The 12,877-nt window shown below is 45.6% G+C and overlaps 1 protein-coding gene across 1 annotated transcript in view; it reads left to right on the forward strand.

Moving 5' to 3' along the window:
* The window catches only part of CEMIP2 (cell migration inducing hyaluronidase 2), a 132,293-nt gene extending 119,746 nt beyond the window's left edge, over positions 1–12,547 (forward strand). Inside the window, exons 22-24 of the mRNA XM_063913887.1 lie at positions 5,635–5,783; positions 7,037–7,143; positions 11,971–12,547. Of these exons, the coding sequence (XP_063769957.1) occupies positions 5,635–5,783; positions 7,037–7,143; positions 11,971–12,167 (453 nt within the window). The 3' untranslated portion in view covers positions 12,168–12,547. The remainder of the gene's footprint in view (positions 1–5,634; positions 5,784–7,036; positions 7,144–11,970) is intronic.
* Positions 12,548–12,877: the final 330 nt, after the last annotated feature.

The following is a 12,877-nucleotide window of genomic DNA, read 5'->3' on the forward strand; positions in this document are numbered from 1 at the left end:
CGGGAAACATCCCCTAGGGTGGACAAGGCGCTGACACGCTTATCTAAAAAGGTGGCCCTGCCGTCTCAGGATACGGCTGCCCTAAAGGAGCCTGCGGATAGAAAGCAGGAAGCTATCCTGAAGTCGGTGTATACACACTCTGGTACTCTACTGAGACCTGCTATTGCTTCAGCCTGGATGTGTAGTGCTGTAGCAGCGTGGACAGATACTCTGTTAGACGACATAGATTCACTCGACAGAGATACTCTTTTGCTAACCCTGGGCCATATCAAAGACGTCGTCTTATATATGCGAGATGCTCAGAGGGACATTTGCCTGCTGGGATCTAGAATTAATGCTATGTCCATTTCTGCCAGGAGGGTCTTATGGACTCGGCAATGGACAGCAGATGCTGATTCTAAAAAACACATGGAGGTTTTGCCTTATAAGGGTGAGGAATTGTTTGGGGACGGTCTGTCGGACCTCGTGTCTACAGCGACAGCTGGAAAGTCCACTTTCTTGCCTCAGGTTTCCTCACAGCCTAAGAAAGCACCGTATTATCAAATGCAGTCCTTTCGTTCCCAAAAAGGCAAGAGGGTCAGGGGTGCATCCTTTCTTGCCAGAGGCAGGGGTAGAGGTAAGAAGCTGCACCATGCGCCAGTTCCCAGGAACAAAAGTCCTCCCCTGCTTCCACTAAGTCCACCGCATGACGTTGGGGCTCCACAGGCGGAGCCAGGTGCGGTGGGGGCGCGTCTCCAAAACTTCAGCAGCCAGTGGGTTCGCCCACAGGTGGATCTCTGGGCTATACAAATTGTATCTCAGGGATACAAACTGGAATTCGAAGCGACTCCCCCCCCCCCCCCCGCCGTTACCTCAAATCAGCCTTGCCAGCTTCCCCCATGGAAAGGGAGGTAGTGCTGGCGGCAATTCACAAGCTGTACCTCCAGCAAGTGATTGTCAGGGTCCCCCTCCTTCAACAGGGAAGGGGTTACTATTCCACAATGTTTGTGGTACCGAAACCGGACGGTTCGGTGAGACCCATTCTGAATTTAAAGTCCTTGAACACTTATATAAAGAAATTCAAGTTCAAAATGGAATCGCTCAGAGCGGTGATTGCAAGCCTGGAAGAGGGGGATTTTATGGTGTCGCTGGACATCAAAGATGCTTACTTGCATGTCCCCATTTACCCACCTCACCAGGAGTACCTCAGATTTGTGGTACAGGACTGTCTTTACCAATTCCAGACGTTGCCGTTTGGCCTGTCCACGGCACCGAGAATATTTACCAAGGTAATGGCCGAAGTGATGATACTCCTTCGGCAGAAGGGAGTTATAATTATCCCGTACTTGGACGATCTCCTCATAAAGGCGAGGTCCAGGGAGCAGTTGTTGATCAGCATAACACTCTCTCAGGAAGTGTTACTACAGCACGGTTGGATTCTAAATGTTCCAAAGTCGCAGCTGATTCCTACGACGCGTCTGCTTTTCCTGGGCATGATTCTGGATAGAACAGAAGAAGGTGTTTCTCCCGGTGGATAAGGCCCAGGAATTAGCATCTCTGGTCAGGGACCTCCTGAAACCAAAAGTGGTATCGGTGCATCACTGCACGCGAGTCCTGGGAAAGATGGTGGCTTCATACGAAGCCATTCCCTTCGACAGGTTCCATGCGAGGATCTTTCAGTGGGATCTGTTGGACAAGTGGTCCGGATCGCATCTTCAGATGCATCGGCTGATCACCCTGTCCCCAAGGGCCAGGGTGTCTCTTCTGTGGTGGCTGCAGAGTGCTCACCTTCTCGAGGGCCGCAGGTTCGGCATACAGGACTGGGTCCTGGTGACCACGGATGCAAGCCTCCGAGGGTGGGGGGCAGTCACTCAGGGAAGAAACTTCCAAGGGCTGTGGTCAAGTCTGGAGACTTCTCTACACTTAAATATACTGGAACTAAGGGCCATTTACAACGCCATGAGTCAAGCAGAGCCTTTGCTTCAAAACCGGCCAGTGCTGATTCAGTCAGACAACATCACGGCGGTCGCCCATGTAAACCGCCAGGGCGGCACAAGAAGCAGGATGGCAAAGGCGGAAGCCACAAAGATTCTTCGATGGGCGGAGAATCACGTGCCAGCACTATCAGCAGTGTTCATTCCGGGAGTGGACAACTGGGAAGCAGACTTCCTCAGCAGACACGACCTCCACCCGGGAGAGTGGGGACTTCATCAAGAAGTTTTCCAACTGATTGCAAACCGATGGGAACTGCCACAGGTGGACATGATGGCGTCCCGCCTCAACAAAAAGCTAAAACGTTATTGCGCCAGGTCAAGGGACCCTCAGGCGATAGCTGTGGACGCCCTAGTGACACTGTGGGTGTACCAGTCGGTATATGTGTTTCCTCCTCTTCCTCTCATACCAAAGGTGCTGAGAATAGTAAGACAGAGAGGAATAAGAACAATACTCATTGTTCCGGACTGGCCAAGAAGGACTTGGTACCCGGAACTGCAAGAAATGCGCACAGAGGACCCATGGCCTCTGCCTCTCAGACAGGACTTGTTGCAACAAAGGCCCTGTCTGTTCCAAGACTTACCGCGGCTGCGTTTGACGGCATGGCGGTTGAACGCCGGATCCTAGCGGAAAAAGGCATTCCAGATGAAGTTATTCCTTCGCTGATAAAAGCTAGGAAAGACGTGACAGCAAAACATTATCACCGTATATGGCGGAAGTATGTTGCTTGGTGTGAGGCCAGGAAGGCCCCTACGGAGGAATTCCAGGTGGGTCGATTCCTGCACTTCCTACAGTCAGGGGTGACTATGGGCCTAAAATTGGGGTCCATAAAGGTCCAGATTTCGGCCCTATCCATTTTCTTTCAAAGAGAACTGGCTTCACTGCCTGAGGTTCAGACTTTTGTAAAGGGAGTGCTGCATATCCAGCCCCCTTTTGTGCCACCAGTGGCACCCTGGGATCTTAACGTTGTGTTGGATTTCCTGAAATCACACTGGTTTGAGCCACTTAAAACCGTGGAACTAAAATATCTCACGTGGGAAGTGGTCATGCTGTTGACTAGGCGTGTGTCGGAATTGGCGGCTTTGTCATGTAAAAGCCCGTATCTGATCTTCCATATGGACAGGGCAGAATTGAGGACTCGTCCCCAATTTCTCCCAAAGGTGGTGTCATCGTTTCATTTGAACCAACCTATTGTGGTGCCTGCGGCTACTAGGGACTTGGAGGATTCCAAGTTGCTGGACGTAGTCAGGGCTTTGAAGATATGTTTCCAGAACGGCTGGAGTCGGGAAGACTGACTCGCTGTTTATCTTGCATGCACCCAACAAGCTGGGTGCTCCTGCTTCAAAGCAAACTATTGCTCGCTGGATCTGTAGCACGATTCAGCAGGCTCATTCTGCGGCTGGATTGCCGCATCCAAAATCGGTAAAAGCCCATTCCACGAGGAAGGTGGGGTCTTCTTGGGCGGCTGCCCGAGGGGTCTCGGCATTACAGCTTTGCAGAGCTGCTTCTTCGTCGGGTTCAAACACATTTGCAAAGTTCTACAAGTTTGATACCCTGGCTGAGGAGGACCTTGTGTTTGCTCATTCGGTGCTGCAGAGTCATCCGCACTCTCCCGCCCGTTTGGGATCTTTGGTATAATCCCCATGGTCCTTACGGAGTTCCCAGCATCCACTAGGACGTCAGAGAAAATAAGAATTTACTCACCGGTAATTCTATTTCTCGTAGTCCGTAGTGGATGCTGGGCGCCCGTCCCAAGTGCGGACTCTCTGCAATACGTGTATATAGTTATTGCTTAACTAAGGGTTATTGTTATGAGCCATCCGTTTAGTGAGGCTCAGTTGTTGTTCATACTGTTAACTGGGTAAGGTTATCACAAGTTGTACGGTGTGATTGGTGTGGCTGGTATGAGTCTTACCCTGGATTCCAAATCCTTTCCTTGTAATGTCAGCTCTTCCGAGCACAGTTTCCCTAACTGAGGTCTGGAGGAGGGGCATAGAGGGAGGAGCCAGTGCACACCAGATAGTACCTAATCTTTTTTTAGAGTGCCCAGTCTCCTGCGGAGCCCGTCTATTCCCCATGGTCTTTACGGAGTTCCCAGCATCCACTACGGACTACGAGAAATAGAATTACCGGTGAGTAAATTCTTATTTTATTAATAATAGCAAGCAATCGTAACATACATGTAAAAAAAACCCCCCAAAACTGCACTTTACATTTATTTGAAGACTTAGGGGTGTATTCAATAGCTGTCGGAAGTTGCCGTCTTGTCGGAAAGACGGCAGCTTACATCAGAGTTCTTTCTGAAGGGGTTCTGGCCTATTCATTTTGGCCATTTTTTTTCCGACAAGTCAGGAATTCCCGACTTGTTGGAAAACACGTGGATCGGCGGAATAGCCGCTGATATGCGCGCTTCTGTCGGAAATGGGGCCAAATCTGACAGGTTTTGGCACCGTTACCGACAGTCTCAATCCGACTTTAAAAAAAGTCGGATTGAGCTGAGGGGACGGGGGAGCGGTACGCCGACTACGGGGTACGGGGCTGACTGGTACCTTGACGGCCGTCCCCCGGCCAGGCACCTCTTTCCCTGCAGCGTGGCACTGGGCGGCCATGATGTGCGGCTCCAGCAGCTCCCTGTGTTCTCACACACGGGGAGCTGCTGACAGTCGCACGGACACCGGCCAAATCCGACAGTCAGATTTGCCCACTCTATTGAATAGGGGTTGTCTGGTCCATTCAGACAAATGCATGTTGGAATGGATCCGACTCTTATTGAATATACCCCTTAGGTATACTAGATTTACTAAGCTGTGAAAAGACACGAGATGTGAGCCAGTGGAGAAGTTGCCCTAAAGTAACATTTATAATTTGCATATTAAAATATTATTATACAGAGCAGCTGATTGGTTGCCATGGGCAACTTCTGCGCTCTTTCCACTGCTTAGTACATCTTGTCCTCAGGGAGGAATTTGGATAGTCCTAGTTGATTTAACGAGGGGTGAAAAAGGGGGGTAGCATCGGGGTTTAACACCTGGAGCTATTCAATTATAGTCCCTTTTTCTCTCCCGTTAAATTAACCTGTTTTTGAGTGTTAACACACAGAATCTGCGATAAGTTCTCGAACCTATGAGTTAACGCTATCGCTGCACCCAAAAACAAGTAATTATAGGCAGACCTGAAAACAAATCCCTGTTTAAGTGCAGCTTGTCTGCTGCCTTTGGGGCTAATTAAATAGCCTCGGAGGATCAATTAGCCCATGGTAAATTACTGTGGCTAATTGAATACTCCCCCTAAACATATTAAAAGGGTATTGGTTAGAGAAGAAGCCTTGCAGAAAATGTAGAAGTTATACTTGCGATATTAGTAGAATATTTTACTTGAAGTAGAGTGAAATGTTTGCAAACCTGCTCTTTGTTGACTTAAACTTTTTGGCTGTCATTCTGTCTAGCAATTTGTCTATTTTAGGCTCCTCTCCCAGTGAGGACATTTAAATGATTTTAGTGCAGAGTTCTCTTATCCCTCCAGAGCTGAAAGATGAAAATGATCTTCTTATAAGAAATGCCATCATAGGTTTGGATTCGGGTTGTTAAAGAAAATGGGCTGTATGGTACTGTCAAATCCATGTTACCATTGGCAATCTTTAATACTGCCTTCATGTATTTTCAGGTTAATGGCACGAAGTATTTATTCCAAGAAGTTGGTTTATTCGTTGTTGTCATTGACTCTTGCACTGGAACAGTAAAAGAAGCTCTGTTCTTCCCACAAGATGATTTTGAGCGACTGGAAAAATATTTAGAAAATAAAATTCCGCAAAGGTAATTTTCTACCCTTTTTTGTTTCTCTAAAACTTACTGGGACCCTTTATTTTTATATAGTACATATTAAAACCATAATATCGCTCTATGAAAAAGTACATATAAACAATGACAAACTATCCCTCATTATGAAATATTGCAAAACTCTGTATACAGAAATAAATATTTGTCACACAGGTGGAGTAGTCATTTTAGTAAGGACTAAAATGAACCTGACAATGTTTAAAGTAGGTTTTAATGTGAGTAACGCATATTTTTATACTTTCTGTTCGAAGTCACTAGCATAAAATAAAATCCCCAAATCACAAATGAATCTGAAAGCTACACACCACCGTAATATGTAGAAAAATGTTTTGTGCCCAAATAAATATACAATAAAACTTAAGCATGCAAACTCACCATTTAATCATTGCTCACTAAAGGGCCCTACGCGCTTAAAGATTTCATTGAAAGATATGAACGATCCCGTTCATTAATGAATAAGATATCGTTCATATCTTTCAGTTTGTAGGAACCAACAATGAATGATGCGCGCCACCGTGCTTGTTCATCATTGGTGCCAACTCGTTCATACCTGCAGGCCAATATGGACAATCTCGTCCATATTAGCATGCAGAGCTATGGAGCCTGGTGACGGATGTAGTGCAGAAACCCCAGTCTCCTCCTCCCCCCCCCCCCCCCCCCCATCCACTCATCTTGTTTTCAAACAAGAAGACTAATGTGGCCTAATTCAGAGATGTATGCAAACCCAAATGTTGCGCATTTGACCGATTATGGGCCGACTGTGCGCATCTAAGCCGCACTGCACATGTGCAGTCTTGTGACTGCATTCACAGTGAGGATTTATTCACAAAGCGACTGACAGGGGCGGTTTGGGAAGCAGAGGCAAAAATGTAGGCATGTCGTCAACATTTTTGGGGCATGTCTCAGCCTGCGACTGTGTTCCCATACACAGCCACAATGGCTCCGGTGTCTTGCTTCCTGTGCCATGCTGCGCTACCATAGGACTACTTCCATAATTCACTAATCATCAACCAAAGCTGCAGTGGGCATCTCATCACAATCCACACAGCTGCGGGATTTGCGTATTTTTGCATAGTCGCTGCAAACACATTTACAGCTGTGGCTGCATAAGCTACATCTCTGAATCAGGCCAAAGTTCCAATCAATGTGATAATTGCCATGTGTAATATTATACATTATTCCATTCTGTTTTATGGTTTTGTTTAACATGTACTCCTTTCACTTGCTAGATCAATAGTTGTTGTAGCGTCACGGGGATCCATTGTGGATTATGGTAACATTGCACAGCCATTTTACACTCTTGGAACAGCCAAACCAGCATCTCTTAAAAATAAAGGTGAGTTCTGCTTAAAATCTGCTTTGTAAATATTCTGGTGAGCACTTACTAAAAACTTTCCTTGTGTATGAAAAGCACCAATGACGGGCAGTGAGGGACAGATCTATTTGGAGTTATCTTATGCTGGACATACACACTACGATTATCTGGCCAATCCATCCAATATCAGCGGATTGGCCGGATTGTAGCGTGTATGGGGGCGACTGATACGAAAATCGTCCAGCATGTCCCTCCGGTTTGATATTTTCAAATTGTTCAGTCAGCCGCATCGGGCAGTGTATGTCCTGGTGCGAACAGCCAACTGACATTTCCTCTGTTCCTTCACATGGGTAGTAATAGGGAAATATGTCCTCTCCGGGGGTTGAGTGCCGATATCAGGTGACATACACTGCGAGAGATTTCAGTGTATGTCCTGTATATAGGCAGGGGCAGATAAAATGCCTGCCAGTCTGACAGGCATTTTATCTGACCGTGTATGTCCAGCATTAGTGAGGTAGCTAAATAATGTAAATATTTATTTAAAAAAATGTCCCAGAAGAGTATGCCACCTGAGACCAGATACCTGATACTCATGGCAGTCTAATTGTGCAATAGGAAAATGGTAGAAGTGTTCAGTATGACATTTTATTTTGGTCTTTAAGTTTGGAGCAATTCCATTTGTATGTTTATCTAGGGATGACCAATCCACTTTAAACATTCAGTGTTACTTAGGGTGCATACACACCATGCAATATCGCATACCGGCTGATACGGCTGGTTCGTTACGAGATTGTATAGTGTGTATGCTCGATACAGGATCCGATGCACGCTCCCATGGGAACAATCCTGAATGCAGGACCGACGTGCGATATTGCTTACGAGTGCCATGCTGCCGAATGCAGCATAGCCCCTCTCCTCCCCCTCGTCGCAGCCGATGTCGGGGTCCCATCGCAGACTATGTTGCACCTGGTGCAAATATGTGTGTGTTTTGTTTTTTCAGAATACATTTGTGATGCCAGCGATGTCTCTGTATGGGAACACTTTAATCACAGGGACAGGTTTTTCTAAATAAAATGATAAATTTTATTTTCTTACCTAAATTCTTTCTCCATAGTTGCACAGTAGAGATTAGGAGAGGCCCGGACCTCTTCAGACCTATCAGTGGCAGCTAGACAGACAAACAGTGCAGCCCCACTCCCTCACAGATACAGCTAGGGAGCCCCCGACGGCATTTAGAGCCACCGCCCTCATCCACTTGTGACACCCACAGCCCCACACACTTGCTACTCTCACTCATGGCACCTGCGGGGAGGGGGGAGGGGAGGCATGAGGCTGTAAAGAACATTAAGGGATGGGGCTGCAGAGACAGAGGGGATAAGTTTATATAGTTGCCACTGTATCTAGCAGCCCAGCAACATAGCTTTATATTGGTTCAGTACGATTTGCCGGTGGACGGGATGCCGGCTATCAGTATACCGACAGCAGCATCCCATCCATTACAAACCCGAGAGACCCCCATTAATCGCCCTAACCCTCCCTGCTTGGTGCCTAACCCTAAGCTCTCCTACAAAGTGCCTAACCCTCTTTCCCCAGTCCCTAACCTTCTCGTCCCTGCTCCTTAACCCCCTCCTGGCAGGATGCCAATGCGTCTCTCTGTGAGGACCATCGGGATTCTGGCTGTCGGTAATCTGACGCAGCACCCCAAGTCGACGCCGGCATTGTTTCCTCCCTCAGGATCCCGGCGTCGGTATATTTACCACCGGGATCCTATCCGTCGGGTAGCTACCTACTTCCCCTTTATATATAGTGACATGAACTGGCCATAGCACTATATAGGGAAAATGATCATACATACATACATACATACATACATACAGTACATACATAAGTGTACATACAATAAAAAACTATCAGACAGTAGAAAGGACATACAGTATTAAACTGTGATATATTAAGACCTAACAAGTGAGTAACCATTAATAACAAGCTATTAATGATCCGGTGCCCTGGAAAAGGCAGACAGAAAGGGTCAGACTTATAGACTGTGACAACTTAGGTACTGTATAGTGCAGAGTAAGAACAAAGTGGGTGGAGGGCACCTGCTGCTTCCATCCTACTATATATTGCCCCAACAACAGTTTTTTTGTGTATACATAACTTCTATATTACTTTAATTATTTATTTCTTTTCCTGGTTAAGCCCTTACCAATCTACTGTAGTTGCAATTGTTTGGAGAGTTCTGAAACATGTAGTATTCATTTTGTTAATATGATATGTTCTGATTAGGAGAACTTACATTTCAGGATCAGACTCTTAGGAATGATACTGGTCTCTGATTCATTCACTATATGCTTCTTAGTATACATTATGAACATTGATATCTATTACTCCTAATACCTATTGTGGATTACAGTGCAGTATTAACTCCCTATAGACCTGCGTCCTGATGAGAACAAAAATAGGAACTTTGTTTCATTATTTGGGAACCTGGATCTATTTAGATATATATAGATATACTGTGTGTGTGTGTGTGTGTGTGTGTGTATATATATATATATATATATATATATATATATACACACACACATTGCTCAAAAAAATAAAGGGAACACTTAAACAACACATCCTAGATCTGAATGAATGAAATATTCTTATTAAATACGTTGTTCTTTACATAGTTGAATGTGCTGACAATAAAATCACGCAAAAATTATCAATGGAAATCAAATTTATTAACCCATGGAGGTCTGGATTTGGAGTCACACTCAAAATGAAAGTGGAAAAACACACTACAGGCTGATGTAGTGTCCATAAAACAAGTCAAAATGAGGCTCAGTAGTGTGTGTGGCCACCACGTGCCTGTATGACCTCCCTACAACGCCTGGGCATGCTCCTGATGAGGTGGCGGATGGTCTCCTGAGGGATCTCCTCCCAGACCTGGACTAAAGCATCCGCCAACTCCTGGACAGTCTGTGGTGCAACGTGGCGTTGGTGGATGGAGCGAGACATGATGTCCCAGATGTGCTCAATTGGATTCAGGTCTGGGGAACGGGCGGGCCAGTCCATAGCATCAATGCCTTCGTCTTGCAGGAACTGCTGACACACTCCAGCCACATGAGGTCTAGCATTGTCTTGCATTAGGAGGAACCCAGGGCCAACCGCACCAGCATATGGTCTCACAAGGGGTCTGAGGATCTCATCTCTGTACCTAATGGCAGTCAGGCTACCTTTGGCGAGCACATGGAGGGCTGTGCGGCCCCCCAAAGAAATACCACCCCACACCATTACTGACCCACTGCCAAACCGGCCATGCTGGAGGATGTTGCAGGCAGCAGAACGTTCTCCTTGGCGTCTCCAGACTCTGTCACGTCTGTCACATGTGCTCAGTGAGAACCTGCTTTCATCTGTGAAGAGCACTGGGCGCCAGTGGCGAATTTGCCAATCTTGGTGTTCTCTGGCAAATGCCAAACATCCTGCACGGTGTTGGGCTGTAAGTACAACCCCCACCTGTGGACATCGGGCCCTCATACCACCCTCATGGAGTCTGTTTCTGATCGTTTGAGTAGGTAATTTTGCAGGGCTCTGGCAGTGCTCCTCCTGTTCCTCCTTGCACAAAGGCGGAGGTAGCGGTCCTGCTGTTGGGTTGTTGCCCTCCTACGGCCTCCTCCACATCTCCTGATGTACTGGCCTGTCTCCCGGTAGCGCCTCCATGCTCTGGACACTACGCTGACAGACACAGCAAACCTTTTTGCCACAGCTCGCATTGATGTGCCATCCTAGGTTGAGCTGCACTACCTGAGCCACTTGTGTGGGTTGTAGACTCTGTCTCATTCTACCACTAGAGTGAAAGCACCACCAGCTTTCAAAAGTGACCAAAACATCAGCCAGAAAGCATAGGAGCTGAGAAGTGGTCTGTGGTCACCACCTGCAGAACAACTCCTTTATTGGGGGTGTCTTGCTAATTGCCTATAATTTCCACCTGTTGTCTATTCCATTTGCACAACAGCATGTGAAATTGATTGTCAATCAGTGTTGCTTCCTAAGTGGACAGATTGATTTCACAGAAGTGTGATTGACTTGGAGTTACATAGTGTTGTTTAAGTGTTCCCTTTATTTTTTTGAGCTATGTATGTGTGTGTGTGTGTGTGTGTGTGTGTATATGTATATGTGTGTGTGTGTGTGTGTATGTATGTGTATATATATATATATATATATATATATATAAAAAAACTTTTCTTTCTTTTTCTTTCTTTCTTTTTCTTTCTTTCATTCTTTCTTTCATTCTTTCTTTCATTCTTTCTTTCACCATGCTGCTGGAGCGGGGTGGAAGCTGCTGTGAGGTCGGGCAGCTGAGTGACATCCTGCTGCAGCGCTACTGTAGCGCTGATGTCTCCTATATACCCTCCGGCTGTCCCCGCATGGCTCGCCCCCCTCGCCTCCTCTGCGTCCCATCTTAAATTCGACTTGAAAAAGTCAAATTAAGATGGGGATTGAATAGGGGTTGTTGGATCCATTCCGACAAATACATGTCGGAATGGATCCGACTTTAATTGAATATACCCCTATGTGTGACTGAGTCAGTATATAAAGCACAATAGAACTTGGCATGGGAAAAAAAAATGCTGCTGCACTTCATATACAGATTCAGAGAGTCAGTCACAAATATACAAAAAGATGCCCAACGCTAGCAGAGTCTCACAGGACCTGGCATGCTGAGAGGTCTGCTTGGCATGACTACAGCAATGATGTATGAGAATATATCTGTAAAATAATGTAAATAAATAAAACTGGACCTAGTTATTAAGCGGATTCAATAATGTTCTTTTCTGCATATTTTGTGTTTATCAGGTAGCATTGCCTTTATAGGATTCAATGGAAAGTTTAAACCATCGTGGTCAAGACTGTTCACAAGTCCTGCTGGGCAGGGCTTGGGCCTACTGGAGCGATATATCCCTCTACAGCAGGATGCATACGAGTGCCGAAGAACCAACACAAACAAAAGAAAAGATGTAGATCTATTGAAGAAAGCTTTAAAGACACATTAGATTAATATGCGCCTTAAGGGGCATGTCAAACAGAAAATGTGAACTAACTTATTTAATTTATGGCAAGTACACTGTTATCCAGCCTAAATCATTTTACTGTATTATTACAGCGGTGGGCCTAAAATCTACGCCCCAATGCCAATGCACCTTCTAGTTGTATATAATCATGAATTATTTTTTGACTGTTTTGTAAAGATAGATTTTGCAGATGTTATGGTTTTTTTGATTTGGTGGTTTTGTATGTGGTGTAAACTGTATTTTTATACTTTTATATTACTGATTATTTTATGGATTTGACTGGAAGTGTTTCTAAGTGTGTGTTTCTTTGTCCCGTGGGTTACTTGAAAGATATTTTATCATTAAATTCTTTCTACACGTTACTTGTTGTGTTACTCACTGAACTTAAGAGGAGCAGTATTTTATGGGCTAAACGAACATACATGGTATTTCAGCCTTCAATTTGCTAGCAAACAGTGCCTACTGAATATGCCAGGCCTATGACTATTAGGGAGCCTATAGGGGGTATTCAATTAGGTCCGTCTTTTCCACCTAGGTGAAAAAACTGGACTTTTCGCTTTTTTTAGGGCGAATGGGGAGTCGCTCTATTCAATAGCAGATCCGTTTTCTCGCCTAGGCGAAAAATACAGCAGTGCTGGCGAAAACATGGGACGATTTTTGAGGCTTTTTGCATCAATGCCCTTTCATTAAAA

Source organism: Pseudophryne corroboree, chromosome 1 (genome assembly GCF_028390025.1).
Source record: "Pseudophryne corroboree isolate aPseCor3 chromosome 1, aPseCor3.hap2, whole genome shotgun sequence".
NCBI lineage: Eukaryota > Metazoa > Chordata > Amphibia > Anura > Myobatrachidae > Pseudophryne > Pseudophryne corroboree.